This window comes from Leptonychotes weddellii, chromosome 5 (genome assembly GCF_054177405.1).
Source record: "Leptonychotes weddellii isolate Sample4059 chromosome 5, ASM5417740v2, whole genome shotgun sequence".
Taxonomy (NCBI): Eukaryota; Metazoa; Chordata; class Mammalia; order Carnivora; family Phocidae; genus Leptonychotes; species Leptonychotes weddellii.
The window spans coordinates 21437946-21454143 of NC_138373.1; the positions used below are offsets into that span (position 1 = coordinate 21437946).

The 16198-nt window shown below is 42.3% G+C and overlaps 1 protein-coding gene across 1 annotated transcript in view; it reads right to left on the reverse strand.

Annotated features, from left to right (window-relative positions):
• Positions 1-746: 746 nt before the first annotated feature.
• Positions 747-16198, reverse strand: part of ACSM5 (acyl-CoA synthetase medium chain family member 5) — a 32493-nt gene continuing 17041 nt past the window's right edge. The window contains 6 exon segments of the mRNA XM_081819917.1: positions 747-1114; positions 1208-1335; positions 11028-11129; positions 11274-11354; positions 11964-12087; positions 13788-13867. Of these exon segments, the coding sequence (XP_081676043.1) occupies positions 952-1114; positions 1208-1335; positions 11028-11129; positions 11274-11354; positions 11964-12087; positions 13788-13867 (678 nt within the window). The 3' untranslated portion in view covers positions 747-951.

Here is a 16198-nt window from a genome sequence, read left to right on the forward strand (position 1 = left end):
AATGAAGCGGGGGAAATCGGAGGGGTAGACGAACCATGAGAGACGATGGACTCTGAAAAACAAACAGGGTTCTAGAGGGGAGGGGGGTGGGAGGATGGGTTAGCCTGGTGGTGGGTATTGAGGAGGGCACATTCTGCATGGAGCGCTGAGTGTTATGCACAAACAATGAATCATGGAACACTTCATCTAAAACTAATGATGTAATGTATGGGGATTAACATAAGAATAAAAAAAAAAAAGAATCACTTGGCTAGGGGCTTCTGGTCAAAATGAGGAAGCCTTGGGCTGCATCCTCACTCACTCTAATTCAGCAAGACTGATTTGAGGTCTAGAAATCTGTATTTTAAATAAGAATCCCAGATGATGCAGCTATGAGTAGTCTAGGGCCCTGACTTAGAGACCCACTCCTCTGGCCCTGGTGCTTCTGAGAACACTGCCTGATGTTGTACTAACTTTCATAAGGTAACTACACTATACTGTAGGATTATGTTGGATTTACAGCCAGTGAAAAGCACACAGGCCTGCCTATGAGCTTCATTTCTCCCATTCTATCTATTCCTCTGGGACCCATGGGAAGGAATTTGCATTTCTCCTGAGGAAGGTCAGCTTATTAAATTTGGCCCATCCTTCTGATACATCAGGGTCACTTTGGATACTTACTTTGTAATCCCTTAAGGTGGATATTCCTCCCAGGTTAGAACCATCAGCAGCCATGTCTGGTGTGCTTGCTATATCCTCATCTGCAAATGGGAAAGGACTCTTTATTGGCCAGGATGGATGACAGAGCCTACACCCACTGCCAAGATCTCTTTCCAACAGTCCACCTCTTTTGGACCCAGTTCTGGGTCCATTCGACCCAAAAGTATGTCTCTAAAGACAGGAGGGTAATGTTAACCAAAAGAATGTGTGCCCGATGGTGGCATTTCAGACTTTGTAGTACCTCGGTGGAGCTTACTCTGCTGGGTGCAAACAGGTATAGAACCAGGAGGCAATGTTCTTGGCTGGACTAGTTACCTCCCCTCTGACGGGGTCTGGGCTGCTGACCACAGCACCCTCCAGAACAACAGGGTGCTCAGCAAGGGCATTTTCCACTTCAACGGGCCCAATCCGGTAGCTGGAAGAGAAAAACAAACTCTTCCAAGTGACTGCTTCCCACCTCCCCCGCGACGAAGCTTCAAAAGCAGAAGGACAGAGCAGTCAGCTTGACCTTGAGGAATTGATCACATCATCATTTATTCCTGTGAACCAAAAGTAGCCATCCTTGTCCTTGTGGCCTCGGTCCCCCGTGATGTGAAAGTCCCCTCGTTCTGATGCCTCTGTCTTCTGAGGATTGTTCTGGAAGACAAAGTAAGTATGTGAGGGGCCATCTTGGCACAGCCACTCAAGCCAGCTACAGCCCTCGAAGGCCCGTGCAGGAGGCTGGGGACCCCTAAAAGCAGTTCCAAGAGACCATGCTGGCCACAATTTCCCACTGGACGAGGAGCTGTGAATTTGTGCATTTTTCTCTCTTTTAAATGAAAGGAGATGCCAGGAAATGATTAAGGACAGCCACTTGCTACCATCCCTTGGAAGGGTCCGAGGAAGCATAGTTGAATGCAGGAGGGTGGACACAGGGCCATTGGCTCTGTTTTTTAGGATAAAAGAACACACTGATACTCTTTGTGCTCAGGAATCACTGAAGGTAGAAAGTGAGCAGATGTCCAAAAGACAAGAGGAGAGGAAGGAGGAAAAACTAATCAAACTCTGAGTCTCAAAGCTTTCAAGAAGCTACTACTCAATAAGAAAAAAACAAATTACTGCTGTGTGCAACTATCCAGGTATGTCTCAAAACACACAGTTATGCTGAATAAATGAAACCAGACAGGGAGTTAAGACGGCAGAGGATCAGGGGCACCCTAAGCTTGTCTCGTCCCTCGAATACAGCTAGATAGCTATAAATCATTTGGAACACCTAAGAAATCAATCAGAGGTCTGAGAGAACAAAAACTGCAAGTCCACAAGTAGAAAAGGGGCCACCTTTTGGTAGGTAGGAGGTGCAGAGGCTTGAATTTGGGGAGACATAGCTGTGGAGGGAGCGGCAGGGAGGGAGCCCACGGTGGAGGCTACCACAGAGTATTATAAGCAGCGGAGCACAAAATCAGAACTTTTAGAAGTCTGCTACCATGGGTACATGCCTGGCTTAAGGGTGCTCAGGTGGCGAAGCAGGGCAGAACTCACATGTGACACTGTGGTCTCAGGATCCTCTGGGTCGCAAGAAGAACAGATGGCACCTAAGTGCTGCACTGTTCCCAGGCACAGGAGTGTGGAAGCCGGCTGAGAACAGCCAGTCTAGGTGCTGGCTTTCTGCTCTGTTTTGCCATAAACTGCGAATCACTCCGAGGTCCTGTGACCTCTTTCCTGGGACAGGCCTGGCAAACAGCAGAAGCGTGGGGGAGGAACAGTACAGTCCGACCTGCAGGAGTCCCTAAGATTTGGAGTTTTGAAATTCAGTTGCATGCCTGAGATAAAAAGCTCAGACACAGGCAGGGTGAATGCAGGGTTCTGATGGAAACCGGGGACACAAGAGTGATTGACTGCTTTTCTGTGAGGGCTCACTGAAGAGTTGGGGGCAGTAACTTTCAACTGTGGGACTGGAAGGGGGAGGGGGCTGCCATATTTAATTCGCCCATCATCACTGAAAGCCTTCAAGGAGCAAAACAGCACCACCTAGTGGAGTCCAGAGCTGCTTACACCAAGCCCTGCCTCCCTGCAAACTGGAGACCCATTTCCACTAAGTAAGTCCACCTCAGAATCGTGCAACAGGCCCCTCCCCCAGAAGACCAGCACAAACAACTCGCTCACACAAAGTCTTCTGATCAGAGAGGGCTGCAAAGCTTTAGCTCTAGGGGAAAATAGTATCTAGCCTCCTTTGTACTTTTATTCTTTTTTTTTTTTTCATTTATTTTCTTATTTTTTCAATTCTTTTTAAAAATTTTTTAATTTAAAAAATTTTTGTTTTTATATATACCATATATATATACTATTTTTTCATTTACCTTCATTATATTTTATTTTTTTCCTTTCTTATTTTGGGATCTAGATTCTTTTGACAAGCAGACCAAGACACACCCAGGATCTAGTTTTTTTGTTTTGTTGTTGTTGTTTTCTTTTTTCTTTTTCTTTCTTCTTTTCTTTTCTGGAGAAAATGATGATATGGAGAAATTCACCCCAAAAGAAAGAAGAGGAGGTAGAACTCATGGCCAGGGATTTAATCAATATGATATAAGTAAGATGTCTGAACTAGAATTTAAAACAACAATTAACAGGATACTAGCTGGGCTTGAAAAAAGCATACAAGACAGTAGAGAATCCCTTACTGCAGAGATAAAAGAACTAAAATCTAGTTAGACCAAAATTTAAAATGTTATAACTGAGATGCAATTCCAAATGGAGGGCATAAAAACGAAGATGGATGGATGAAACAGAAGAGTGAATCAGTGAATCAGAAGATAAAATTATGGAAAATAATGAGGTTGAAAAGAAGAGGGAAAGAAAGGTGATGGACCATGAAGGTAGATTTAGGGAACTCAGTAACTTATTAAAACATAGTAATATTCAAGGAAACAATGGCTTTGAATGACACACTGCACCAGATGAACTTAACAGATATATTCAGAACATTTCATCCTAAAGCAGCAGAATACACGTTCTTTTCGAGTGCACATGGGACATTCTCCAGAATAGATCACATACTAGTCACAAATCAGCTCTCAACAAGTACAAAAAGATTGAGATCATACCATACCTATTTTCTGATCACAATGCTAAGAAACTAAGAAGTCAACCACAAGAAAAAATTTGCAAAGACCACAAATACATGGAGGTTAAAGAACATCCTACTAAAGAATGAATGGGTTAACCAGGAAATTAAGGAAGAAATTAAAAAATACATGGAAATGAATGTAAATGAAAACACAATAGTCCAAAACCTTTGGGATGCAGCAAAGGCAGTCCTTGAGGGAAGTATACTGCAATACAGGCCCACCTCAAGAAGCAAAAAAAGTCTCAAATACACAACCTAATCTTACACCTAAAGAAGCTAGAAAAAGAATAGCAAATAAAGCCTAATGCCAGCAGAAGAAGGGAAATAATAAAGATTAGAGCAGAAATAAATGATATAGAAACAAACAAAAAACCCCAGTAGACTGGATTAACAAAACTAAGAGCTGGTTCTTCGAATGAATTAATAAAATTGATAAACCCCAGCCAGACTTATCAAAAAGAAAAGAGAAAGGACCCAAATAGAGAAAAATCACAAATAGAAGAGATCATAACCAACACCACAGAAATACAAACAATTATAAGAGAATACTATGAAAAATTATATGCCAACAAACTGGGCAACCTGGAAGAAATGGACAAATTCTTAGAAACCTACAAACTACCAAAACTGAAACAGGAAGAAACAAAATTTGAATGGACCCATAACCAGCAAATAAATTGAATCAGTAATCAAAAATCTCCCAACAAACAAAAGTCCAGGGCCAGATAGTTTCCCAGGGGAATTCTACCAGACATTTGAAGAAGAGTTAATAACTATTCTCCTCAAACTGTTAAAAAAAAAAAAAAAGAAATGGAAGGAAAACTTCTGAACTCATTCTACAAAGCCAGCATTACCTTAACTCCAAAACCAGACAAAGACCCCACGAAAAAGGAGAATTACAGGCCAATATCCCTGATGAACATGGATGCAAAAAGTCTCAATAAAATACTAGCAAATCAAATTCAACAGTACATTAAAATAATTATTCACCACGATCAAGTGGGATTTATTGCTGGGCTGCAGGGATGGTTCAATATTTGCAAATCAATCAACATGATACACCACATTAATAAAAGAAAGAATAAGAACCATATGATCCTCAGTAGATGCAGAAAAAGCATTTGATCAAATACAGAATACTTTCCTGATAAAAACACTTAACAAAGTAGGGATAGATGGAACATACCTCAACATCATAAAGGCCATATACAGAAAATCCACAGCAAATATCCTCAATGGGGAAAAACTGACAACCTTTCCCACACGGTCAGGAATAAGACAAGGATGTCCACTCTCACCATTACTATTTAACATAGTACTGGACATCTTATCTTAGCCTCAGCAATCAGACAACAAACAGAAATAAAAGTTATCAAAATTGGCAAGGAAGAAGTCAAACTTTCCCTTGCAGATGACATAATACTCTGTAGAAAACCTGAAAGACTCCACCAAAAAATTGCTAGAACTCATACATGAATTCAGCAAAGTTGCAAGATATAAAATCATTGTTCAGAAACCTGTTGCATTTCTATATACCAATAACGAAGCAGCATGAAAATAAATCAAAGAATCGATCCCATTTGCAATTGTACCAAAAATAATAAGATACCTAGGAATAAACCTAACTAAAGACAAAAAAGATCTGTACTCTGAAAACTATAGAACACTTATGAAAGAAATTGAAGAGGACACAAAGAAATGGAAAAACGTTCCATGCTCATGGATTAGAAGAACATTGTTAAAATGTCTATACTACCCAAAACAAACTATACAGTTAATGTATCCCTATCAAAATACCACCAGCATTTTTCACAGACCTAGAACAAACAATACTAAAATGTGTATGGAACCACAAACACCCTAAATAGCCAAAGTAATCCTGAAAAAGAAAAACAAAATGAGGCATCACGATTCCATATTTCAAGCTATGTTAAAAAGCTGTAATCATCAAGACAGTATGATACTGGCACAAAAACAGACAAATAAATCAATGGAACAGAATAGAGAACCCAGAAATGGACCCAAAACTATATGGTCAACTAATCTTCAATAAAGCAGGAAAGAATTTTCAATGGAAAAAAGACAGTCTCTTCAACAAATGGTGTTGGGAAAACTGTACAGCAATATGCGAAGAGTGAAACTTTCTTACACCATACACAAAAATAAATTCAAAATGGATGAAAGACCTCAATGTGAGATAGGAAACCATCAAAATCCTAGAGGAGAACACAGGCAGAAACCTCTGACTCGGCCGTAACAGTTTCTTACTAGACAATGCCAGAAAGGAAAACAAAAGCAAAAATGAACTATTGGGACTTCATCAAGATAAAAAGCTTCTGCACAACAAAGGAAACTATCAACAAAACTAAAAGGCAGCTTACGGAATGGGAGAAGATATTGGCAAATGACATATGTGATGAAGGGTTAGTATCCAAGATCTATAAAGAACTTCTCAAACTCAACACCCAAAAAACAAACAATCCAGTTAAGAAATGGGCAGAAGACATGAATAGACACTTTTCCAAAGAAGACATCCAGATGGCTAACAGACACATGTAAAGATGCTCAACATCACTGGTCAGGGAAATACAAATCAAAACCACAATGAGATACCACACATCTGTCAGAATGGCTAAAATTAACAACACAGGACACATCAGGTGTTGGCGAGGATGTGGAGAAAGGGGAACCCTCTTACACTGTTGGTGGGAATGCAAACTCGTATGGCCACTCTGGAGAACAGTATAGAGGTGCCTCAAAAAGTTAAAAACAGAACTACCCTATGATCCAGCAATTGTGCTACTAGGTATTTACCCAAAGGACAAAAAATACAATTTTACAGGGTTACATGCATCCCAGTGTTTATAGTAGCATTATCAACAATAGCCAAACTATGGAAAGAGCCCAAGTGTCCACTGACTGATGAATGGATAAAGAAGATGTGGTGTGTATGTACGTGTGTGTGTGTGTGTGTGTATCTATCACATCTATGTATCTACGTATACATGTATATTTGGTATGTATATATGGTATGTATATATAATGGTATATTACTCAGCCATCAAAAAATGAAATCTTGCCATGTGCAATGACATGGATGGAGCTAGAGTGTATTATGCTAAGCGAAATAAGTCAGAGAAAGACAAATACCATAGATCTCACTCATATGTGGAATTTAAGACAGCAAACAGATGAACATAAGGGAAGGGGGGAAGAAAAAAAGGAGAGAGGGAAATGAATCATTAAGTGACTCTAGATGATAGGGAATAAACTGAGGGTTGATGGAGGGAGGTGGATCGGGGATGGGCTAGATGGGCGATGGGTACTGAGGAGGGCACGTGTGATGAGCGCTGGGTGTTGTATGTAAGTGATGAATCACTGAATTCTGCTCCAGAAACCAATATTGCACTGTATGTTAACTAAGTAAAATTTAAGTTAAAAAATAAAATAAGAAATGAATTTAAAAAAAAAAAAAGAAACCAGGGGGCGCCTGGGTGGCTCAGTCGGTTAAGCATCTGCCTTCGGCTTAGGTCAGGATCCAGGGTCATGGGATCAAGCCCCACGTCAGGTCTTCTGCTCAGCGGGGAGCCTGTTTCTCCCTCTCCCTCTGCCTGCCGCTCCCCCTGCTTGTGTTTTCTCTCTCTCTCTCTCTCAAATAAATAAATGAATCCTTAAAAAAAGAAAAAGAAAAAAGAAACCAGGGGTGCCTGGGTGGCTTAGTTGGTTAAGCGTCTGCCTTTGGCTCAGGTCATGATCCCAGGGTCCTGGAATCGAGCCCCATGCCGGCTCCCTGCTCAGCAGGGAGCCTGCTTCTCCCCCTCCCTCTGCCTCTCCCCCTGCTTCTATGCTTTCTCTCTCTGTTAAATAAATAAATAACTTAAAAAAAAAAAGAAACCAGACACACAAATATGAATGCTTTATGATTGCATTTACATAAAGTTCTTTAAAAAAAAAAAAGGAAAAAGTATTCTATTAGCAACACCAAATAATTTAGCAATTGCCAATGGCTTGGGGAATGACTGCTGGGGGGCACAAGGGAACTCTTTCAGGTTATAAGAATGTTCTATATCTTGATTGTGGTGATGGTCACACAAGTGTATACATGGGTCAAAAGTCATTGACCTATATACATGTAATGTAGGTACACTTACTGTATGTAAATTATGCCTCAATTTTAAAACTGCATTCAGAGAAAAAAGCAAAAAACTAAGCTGTCAATACCTTAAAATAGGGCGCCTGGGTGGCTCAGTTGTTAAGTGTCTGCCTTCAACTCAGGTCATGATCCCAGGGTCCTGGGATCAAGTCCCTCATCGGGCTCCCTGCTCGGCGGGAAGCCTGCTTCTCCCTCTCCCACTCCCCCTGCTTGTGTTCCTGCTCTCGCTATCTCTCTCTGTCAAATAAATAAATAAAATCTTAAAAAAAAAAAAAAAAAAGAGTTACACTTAAAAAAAAAAAAAACCTTAAAATAAATCTCACACAAAATCTGAAAGAAGTATAAAAATAAAACTTAAAACTCTAAAAAACAGGGCGCCTGGGTGGCTCAGTCGGTTAAGCGTCTGCCTTCGGCTCAGGTCATGATCCCAGGGTCCTGGGATCGAGCCCCACATCGGGCTCCCTGCTCAGCGGGGAGCCTGTTTCTCCCTCTCCCTCTGCCTGCCGCTCTGCCTACTTGTGCTCTCTCTCTCTGTCAAATAAATAAATAAAATCTTAAAAAAAAAAACTCTACAAAAGAGTAAAGAAGATATAAATGGAAGGATAGAAAGACTTAATATCATAAATATGTTAATTCTCCCAAATTGATCTATAGACTTAGGGACACTCATTAACCATTTTCCATGGAATTTGACAATTTGATTCTAAAATGTACATGAGACAGTAGAGAGCCGAGAGTAGGTAAAATATTTCTAAAGAAGTTGAGGAAGGAGAGGCTTGCTTTAGTAGATATTAAGAGTTATGAGAATGTTTTCCTGGATGAGGCTCTATGGTATCAGTCCAGGGATAAAACAAACGACCAACTAAACAGAAGAAACTCCCAAAACTTAGCTATGTATGAATATATCAAACTTTTATTTCTGACCAAGTTGACATGACAGATCACTTTTTTCTGAGATTTTTTTTTTATCTTTTTATTTTTATTAGTTTTTAGTTTTTATTTAAATTCCAGTTAACATAGAGTATATTAGTTTCAGGAATAGAATTTAGTGATTCATCACTTATCTACAACACCCAGTGCTTACCACAAGTGCCCTCCTTAATACCCATCTCCATTCCCCATCCACTTCCCCTCCATCAACCCTGTTTGTTCTCTATAGTTACGAGTCTGTTTTATGGTTTCCCTCTTTTTTCCCCCATGTTCGTCTGTTTTTTTCTTAAATTCCACATAGGAGTGAAATCATATGGTATTTGTTGTTCTCTGACTGACTTACTTTGCTTAGTATAATACTGAGATTTAATGTTTTTTTTTTTCCCTTGGTTAAAAATGACCCAAGAAGAAAACCAACAGCTGGTGCTGAAAAGAAAAAGTTGAAAAAAGTAAAGATTCCTGTCCAGCAAATAACTCTACAAATTACTTGACTCTCTCAATGGAATGATCACAGACCCACAAGGGTCCTGTATGTGAGCCCTGTGAGGACCAGGTCTTGTCTTTCTGTCATTGCTATAGACTTAATGGCATGAAGTAGCCACTCAATAAATAATGAATGAATTATTCAGAAAAGTCAAGGATTTGCTATTGCTTACAAAAATGATTAGACGGCACAAACAATGAATCATGGAACACTACATCAAAAACTAATGGTGTGGGCGCCTGGGTGGCTCAGTTGGTTAAGCGACTGCCTTCAGCTCAGGTCATGATCCCAGGGTCCTGGGATCGAGTCCCACATCGGGCTCCCGGCTCGGCGGGGAGCCTGCTTCTCCCTCTGAACCTCTCTCCTCTCATGCTGTTTCTCTCCTGCTCACTCTCTAATAAATAAATAAATAATCTTAAAAAAAAAAAAAAACTAATGGTGTAACGTATGGTGATTAACATAACAATAAAAAATTTAGAAAAATGATTAGATGGAAATACACTAAAATTTTAAAATTATCTCTGCTTGGTGTATTACTGTGTTGTTGTTCGGGGTTTTTTTTGGGGGGGGAATTGTTTGTTTGTTTGTTTATTCTGGTAGGTAAGTTTCTGTGACTTTAAATGAAATACCGAAAGACTATCTCTCTTGTAATCACAAAAAAGCCACTAAAATACATAATCACCATTTTAAAAACAAATGGACTTATCTTTATCTCTTCCTTCTAGTGTTGTAGCTGACGGATGGCATCATATACATGCCAGATGGAATTCCTTACAAAGCCATGGTTCTCAACCTTGGCTGCACTTTCGAATCACCAGGGGAACTGATCCACATCATCAGAAAGTTTAATCTCATCAAGTGGGGCTTGAGTACCAGTCATGTTTTGAAGTTTCCAAGGTTTTCTAATGTGCCACCAAGCTGAAAACCATGTCAGTAGAGCTTTATAGAGAAGGGTCTAACAAAAAGAAAGCGCATCATAAACACCCACCAAAGCAGGCACAAGGGAGAGGTCATTCCTGGATTATCACAGAAACTTAGACTAGAATCCTAGGACACAGCCCTGCCAGCAGACCCCCTCTGAGCCACACAGGACTTAAGACAAAAAGAATCCTGAAATTAGGCTCTGACACAAATTGCAGTTTGACTTTTGTGAAGTCCCTTCTCTTCTCTGAGCTGCAATTTCTCATCATTAGGGGCACCTGGGTGGCTGAGGTGGTTAAATGGCTGCCTTCAGCTCAACTCATGATCTCGGGATCCTGAGATCCAGCTCCACATCGGGCTCCTTGCTCGGTGGGGAGTCTGCTTCTCCCTCTGCCTGCCCCTACCCCCTGCTTGTGCTCTCTCGTGCTCACTCTCCCTCTCTCAAATAAATAAAATCTTTAAAAAAAAATTCTCATCATTAAAATGATGGGGTGTCCCGTGTTATAAATTTGCTCTCTCAGACATACCCATGCTTAAATTCACGTCCTGGACATACTAGTTGCCTGACATTGGGTAAGTCAATCTTTCTCATTTCCTTATCAATAATAGCACCTTATCAATACTAGTGCCAACCTACCTCATGCAGTTATTACAAGGGTTAAACAAGTAAGTATTTATAAATATTAGAACTCGACACACAGAAATCACTGTGAAAATGGCCATTCCCTGCCACTTACCAAATAGCAACTGAAGAAACAGAAGGGCCAGGTGGGCCTGACTCGGACAGCAATATTCCCCTCTTCTCCTGGAGATAGGATGTTGCCCTCATCATCCACGATCTGGCAGAGAGATCACAGGGCCGTGTCTGGATATCTGCACAGCCAGACCACCCCAACAGCCGAGCCTGCTGAGGCTAACCAGGACATGCATTTTGCTCTCTTCTTTGAGCCAAGCCTCAACAACAGTTGGGGGAGGCTGCCTACCTGCACATCATAAGGTGGAGATGCTTTCCCCATGGATCCAGACTTGATTTTCATGCCTTTTGAATTGGCACAGATTAAAACCTGGAGAGAAAGCAGGTCCAGAAAGGTGGAGACGTATCCCTGTAGCTTCTTCCCCTTCCTGGTGTCCACCTTTTCTCTCACTCTGCCTTCTACCGCTCCTTCTCTCTCCCCTCTCCTACCTGCTCTTCGTTTCTCTCCCTTCCTTCTGCCTCCCTTCCTTCCTTCTCTTCTTTCCATAGTCAACAAACATTTATTGAATGCCCTACTGGACACTGACACATAAAGAACCAAATGTGTCGCTAAGCCAAAAGACTCAGTTGACCCCCAACTCTCTGCTGCCCGGATGGCTGTGGGGAATACTGGGTAAGATCCTGGGCTCTGACCAGAGACAGATGGAGGCTGTCCTGGTGGAGACAAATGGTACCTGCAGTCGTGAGAGTAGGTTTGCTGGCTATGGTGTCATTGTGAATTCACTTTATCTTTTAAACCAAAAGGGAAGAAAAGCTGATGGGATTTTGTTATCAGCTTCTCCCAGGGGGCAGGGCAGTCCCTGATGGGTGTCACAGCCAGGAAGGCAGGAGGCTCTTCGGGCTGGTCATCTCCACCAAGTGGCTGAGGGTGCAGGTGGAGATGACCTGCGGCAGGGACCCGGGCCCTAGTAGCACTCACTGTTTTAGACTGGCCATAGCCTTCATGCAGCTCCAGGCCCACCTGGCTCTTCCACTTCTCTCTCACGTCAGGATTCAGTGCCTCTCCTCCAGTCAAACAGTGCCTCAGGCTCTGAAACTGGTACCTTTCTCAGTTGGAAAACAAGACCACCCGTGTCAGGATCCCTCCAGCCCCCACGGGACCCAACAATGCTGCTCAGGTCTACACATCTAAAGCCACTGGAGGGTAAAGTCCAGGCTTTATCATCTCTTCCAAGTGCCCCATCCTCTGGCTTTGCAGGCATATTCCTCATGGGCAGATAATTTTTTAAAAAATCAATCCTATCTGATTTTGGAATAAAATCAGAACCTCATATAAGTAGGTTTTGGCATAACATAGCGAACTCCAGGTGAACTGGCCAAAATAACTTAGTTGAAAACAAACTGATAATAAATTGGTTAGGACAACCACCTGGTTAAAAAAGATAAACCAATTACATGGGGCACCTGGGTGACTCAGTCAGTTAAGCGTCTGTCTTCGGCTCGGATCATGATCTCAAGGTCCTGGGATCGAGCCCCGCATTGCACCTGGCTCCCCGCTCAGCGGGGGAACGTGCTTATCCCTCTCTCTCTGCCCCTCCCCTTCGGCTTGTGTTCTCTCTCTCTCAAATAAATAAATAAAATCTTTTTAAGAAGAAAAGATAAGCTGATTACAAATTTAAAAGGTAGGAAGTAGCCCCCTGGGAATCTGACAATTCTGACAAATGGGCCCAAAATTCCAACATATGTTGTAAAACTACCCCTCCATTCAACAAATTATCCAAAATGTAAAAAATTGGTGGTTGCAAATACATTTCAACCATTTTTTTTCCTTTGGATAAACTTGGTTTGACTATTAATTAGTATTACCTAGTACCTTTCAACCAAACTGTTCTTCAACAAGTTATTCAGAGTCTGCTTGCAGTTAAAACCTTGATCTTAAGGTATACATGACAGATCAATGAATGGGATAAATTCTTACATTAGGGAAGAATTCACCAGGGGAATCATGTAAGAACTCCCCCTTAGGTGCTTCATGGACAGATACATGGGATGAGGGGAGACAATAGAAGAGGCAAACATAGATCAGAGTCAGTAAGCTACTGAAAGGTCATAGGTCTCTGTCCATACACCTCAGCAACTAGACTTGTCCTGCTAGCAGATGTTCCTTTGGATTCACCCAGGATGGGAGCCACACGTACACAGAGTCTTGTTGCCTTCAGTGGGATATCCAATGGCATTCACTCAGAGAGTGGCTGAATGGAGTTAGTTTGGGCCTGAGGGATGGAACATCTACTACAGTGGGCTTGCTGGTCCCCCAAACCTAAGGCCCTGGCCACAAATCCCACTCCACGGGTGGCTAACAATTATCCAACAATTTCTCCAACCTCACAGAAGTAGAAGACACACTGCTGAGAGATGCCCTTGTGGAGAGATAGCCCACCTCAAGTGCTAAAATTTCAGACTCTCTTAAATCTATCCAATTCCATCTGGATGCAAATCCCTGGGCAGGAGGTGGTGGTGCAGAAGTTCATTTTTGGGGGGCATCTGCAAAGGATATAGATGTGTATGCTTGAGCATGTGTGTGTGTGAGATAGAGGAACACAGATATATATAATATTCTAGATATATATTCTGTATAGAAAGAATCACAGATGTGTGTGTGTGTGTATATATATATATAGAGAGAGAGAGAGATGAGACAGAGACAGAGTTGGTCGAGAGGATGGGTGTGCATGTGTACATAAACTGCTGTATATCCACATACTTAGGTCCCCAAAGCGCCAAACAGATGGGCTGGCTGTACCTGGTGCGATCCTCCTGTACCAGGAGCCGGAAGATGGTGGGGACACAGCAGAGGGTGGTGATCGGGAATCTGGAGAGAGTCTAAACAAAAACAACGGGTAGAAGATCTTCTTAGAGGTACTGGGGTGGGACTTCGTGGAGATGGAGCAGGTGAACTGGATCTTCATACTCTCACTACCAGAGGAGAGAAGGTGAAAACTGTGTGTGCCTTCCAGTCCAAGATGGCCCTGAGTGATGTCACTTCCTAATATTTTTACTCTTGTGGGACCCCTTCCCACATTGAACCAAGTTGGTCTGTGTGACCAATAGCATACCACAGAAGTGACAGATGCCACTTTTGAGATTATACAAAGACTACCTATCTTGAGTTACTTGCTCTGGGGAAAACAGGCCACCATGTTGTCAGTATACTTGAGTGTATACAGTAAGAAACTGAAACCTTTGGCCAATAGCCAATGAGAAACTTAAGACTTCTAAAAACCACATGAGTGGGTTTTTAAATAGATTCTCTATTCCCAGTCAAACCTTAAGATAATTGCAGTCCTGGCAGACATCTTTCTTTTATATTATGGTAAAATACACACCACATAAAATTTACCATTTTAACCATTACATAAAATGTACACTCTAATGGCAATAAATACATTTACATTGTTGTGCAACCATCACCACTATCCATCTCCAGAACTTCAAAATATCTTCCCACATGGAAACTCTGTACCCATTACATGATACCTCCCCGTTTCTTCTTTCCCCCAGTTCCTGACCATTCTACTTTCTGTCTCTATGACTTTAACTACTCTAGATACATGATACAAGTGAACCATACTGTATCCATCCTTTTGTGGCTGGCTTATTAGCTCACTCAACATAATGTCGTCAAGATTCATCCATGATATAGCATGTGTCATTCCTTCTTTTTAAAGGCTGAATAATGAGGAGGGAAAAGATGACGGAGTAGGGGACCCTATTCCAACTGGTCCCCGGAATTGAGCTGGATATCTACCAAATCACTCTGAACACCCACGAAATCAGCTTGAGATGTAAAAAGATAGATCTGGATCTCTACAAACAGAATATTGCAGGCATTTGGTTTCGAGGTACGAAGCAGGGAACCGTGATTCCACGGGCACATATGGGAGGATAAAAGGAAGGGGGAGGGAGCCGAGCCATCGGGATCCTACACCACCAGTGAGCCATAGCTTCCCGCGCTGGGGACTGGGCACAGACTCGCAGACTGGCAGCGGTGGGGAAAGGACTTTAGGGCAGCCCCCCCGGATGGAAACCTGGAGCGGCAGGGCCAGGCACACGAACTGGGGGTGGCTGGTGGTTTTAGAAGCACAAAGGGCAGAGATGTGCCCGGACCTGGAGGCGAGGACTGGGAGCACTGCAGAGGGTGCACAACCCAGGACTGCATTTTATAGCAGCACAGACAGAAACGGAGATAGTGTGGCCTGGAGAGCTCACTGAAAAACAGGCTGTGATCTCTCTACTCTGAGGCAGAGGGTTGGAAACGGTCTCTTCTGCTCTGACTCTAGGAAGAGATGAAGAAAGTAGCCAGGGAAAGCCACCAGGGAACAAAAGCCCCAAAAAAACAGTTTCCACTGAGCCCATCCCCCGCCACAGGGGTCACGGCAACTCTGCTCAAACAGGGTTGCCTGAGTAACAGCGCGGCAGGCCCCTCCCCCAGAAGACAGGCTGGGAAAACAAGAGGCCAGCAACCCTAAGGTCCCAAGAAAACAGGTGCATCTTCCTTGGGTTGTGGTCAATAACTGGGACTCTGTACATTCCCTCAACCACCACTCAAGAGAATGACTAGGAGGAGGAACCCCCAAAATAGGAAAGATTCAGAGACTATGACTTATGCAGCAGATTTACAAATGGATTCAGATATAACCAAGATGTTGGAGCTGGAATTCAGGGTAGCAACTGTGAAGACGATAGCTAGAATGGAGAAATCAATTAATGGCAACATAGAGTCTCTAAGGGCAGAAATGAAAGCTGAACTGGCAGAACTTAAAAATGCTATCAATGAGATCCAATCTAATCTAGATAATCTAACAGCTAGGGTAAGTGAGGCAAAAGAATGAATTAGTGCTTTAGAAGACCAATTAATAGACAAGAAGGGAAAAGAAGAGGCCAGGGAAAAACAACTCAGAATCCATGAAAATAGAATCAGAGAAATAAGTGACACCATGAAATGTTCCAATGTCAGAATTATTGGGATCCCTGAAGGGGGTGGAGAGAGAGGACTAGAAGATATATTTGAGCAAATCATAGCTGAGAACTTCCTTAATCTGGGGAATGATATAAACATTCGTGTCCTAGAGGCAGAGAGGACCCATCCCAAGATCAAGGAAAAGAGGCCAACACCCTGGCATGTGATAGGAAAACTCGCAAATCTTTAGAACC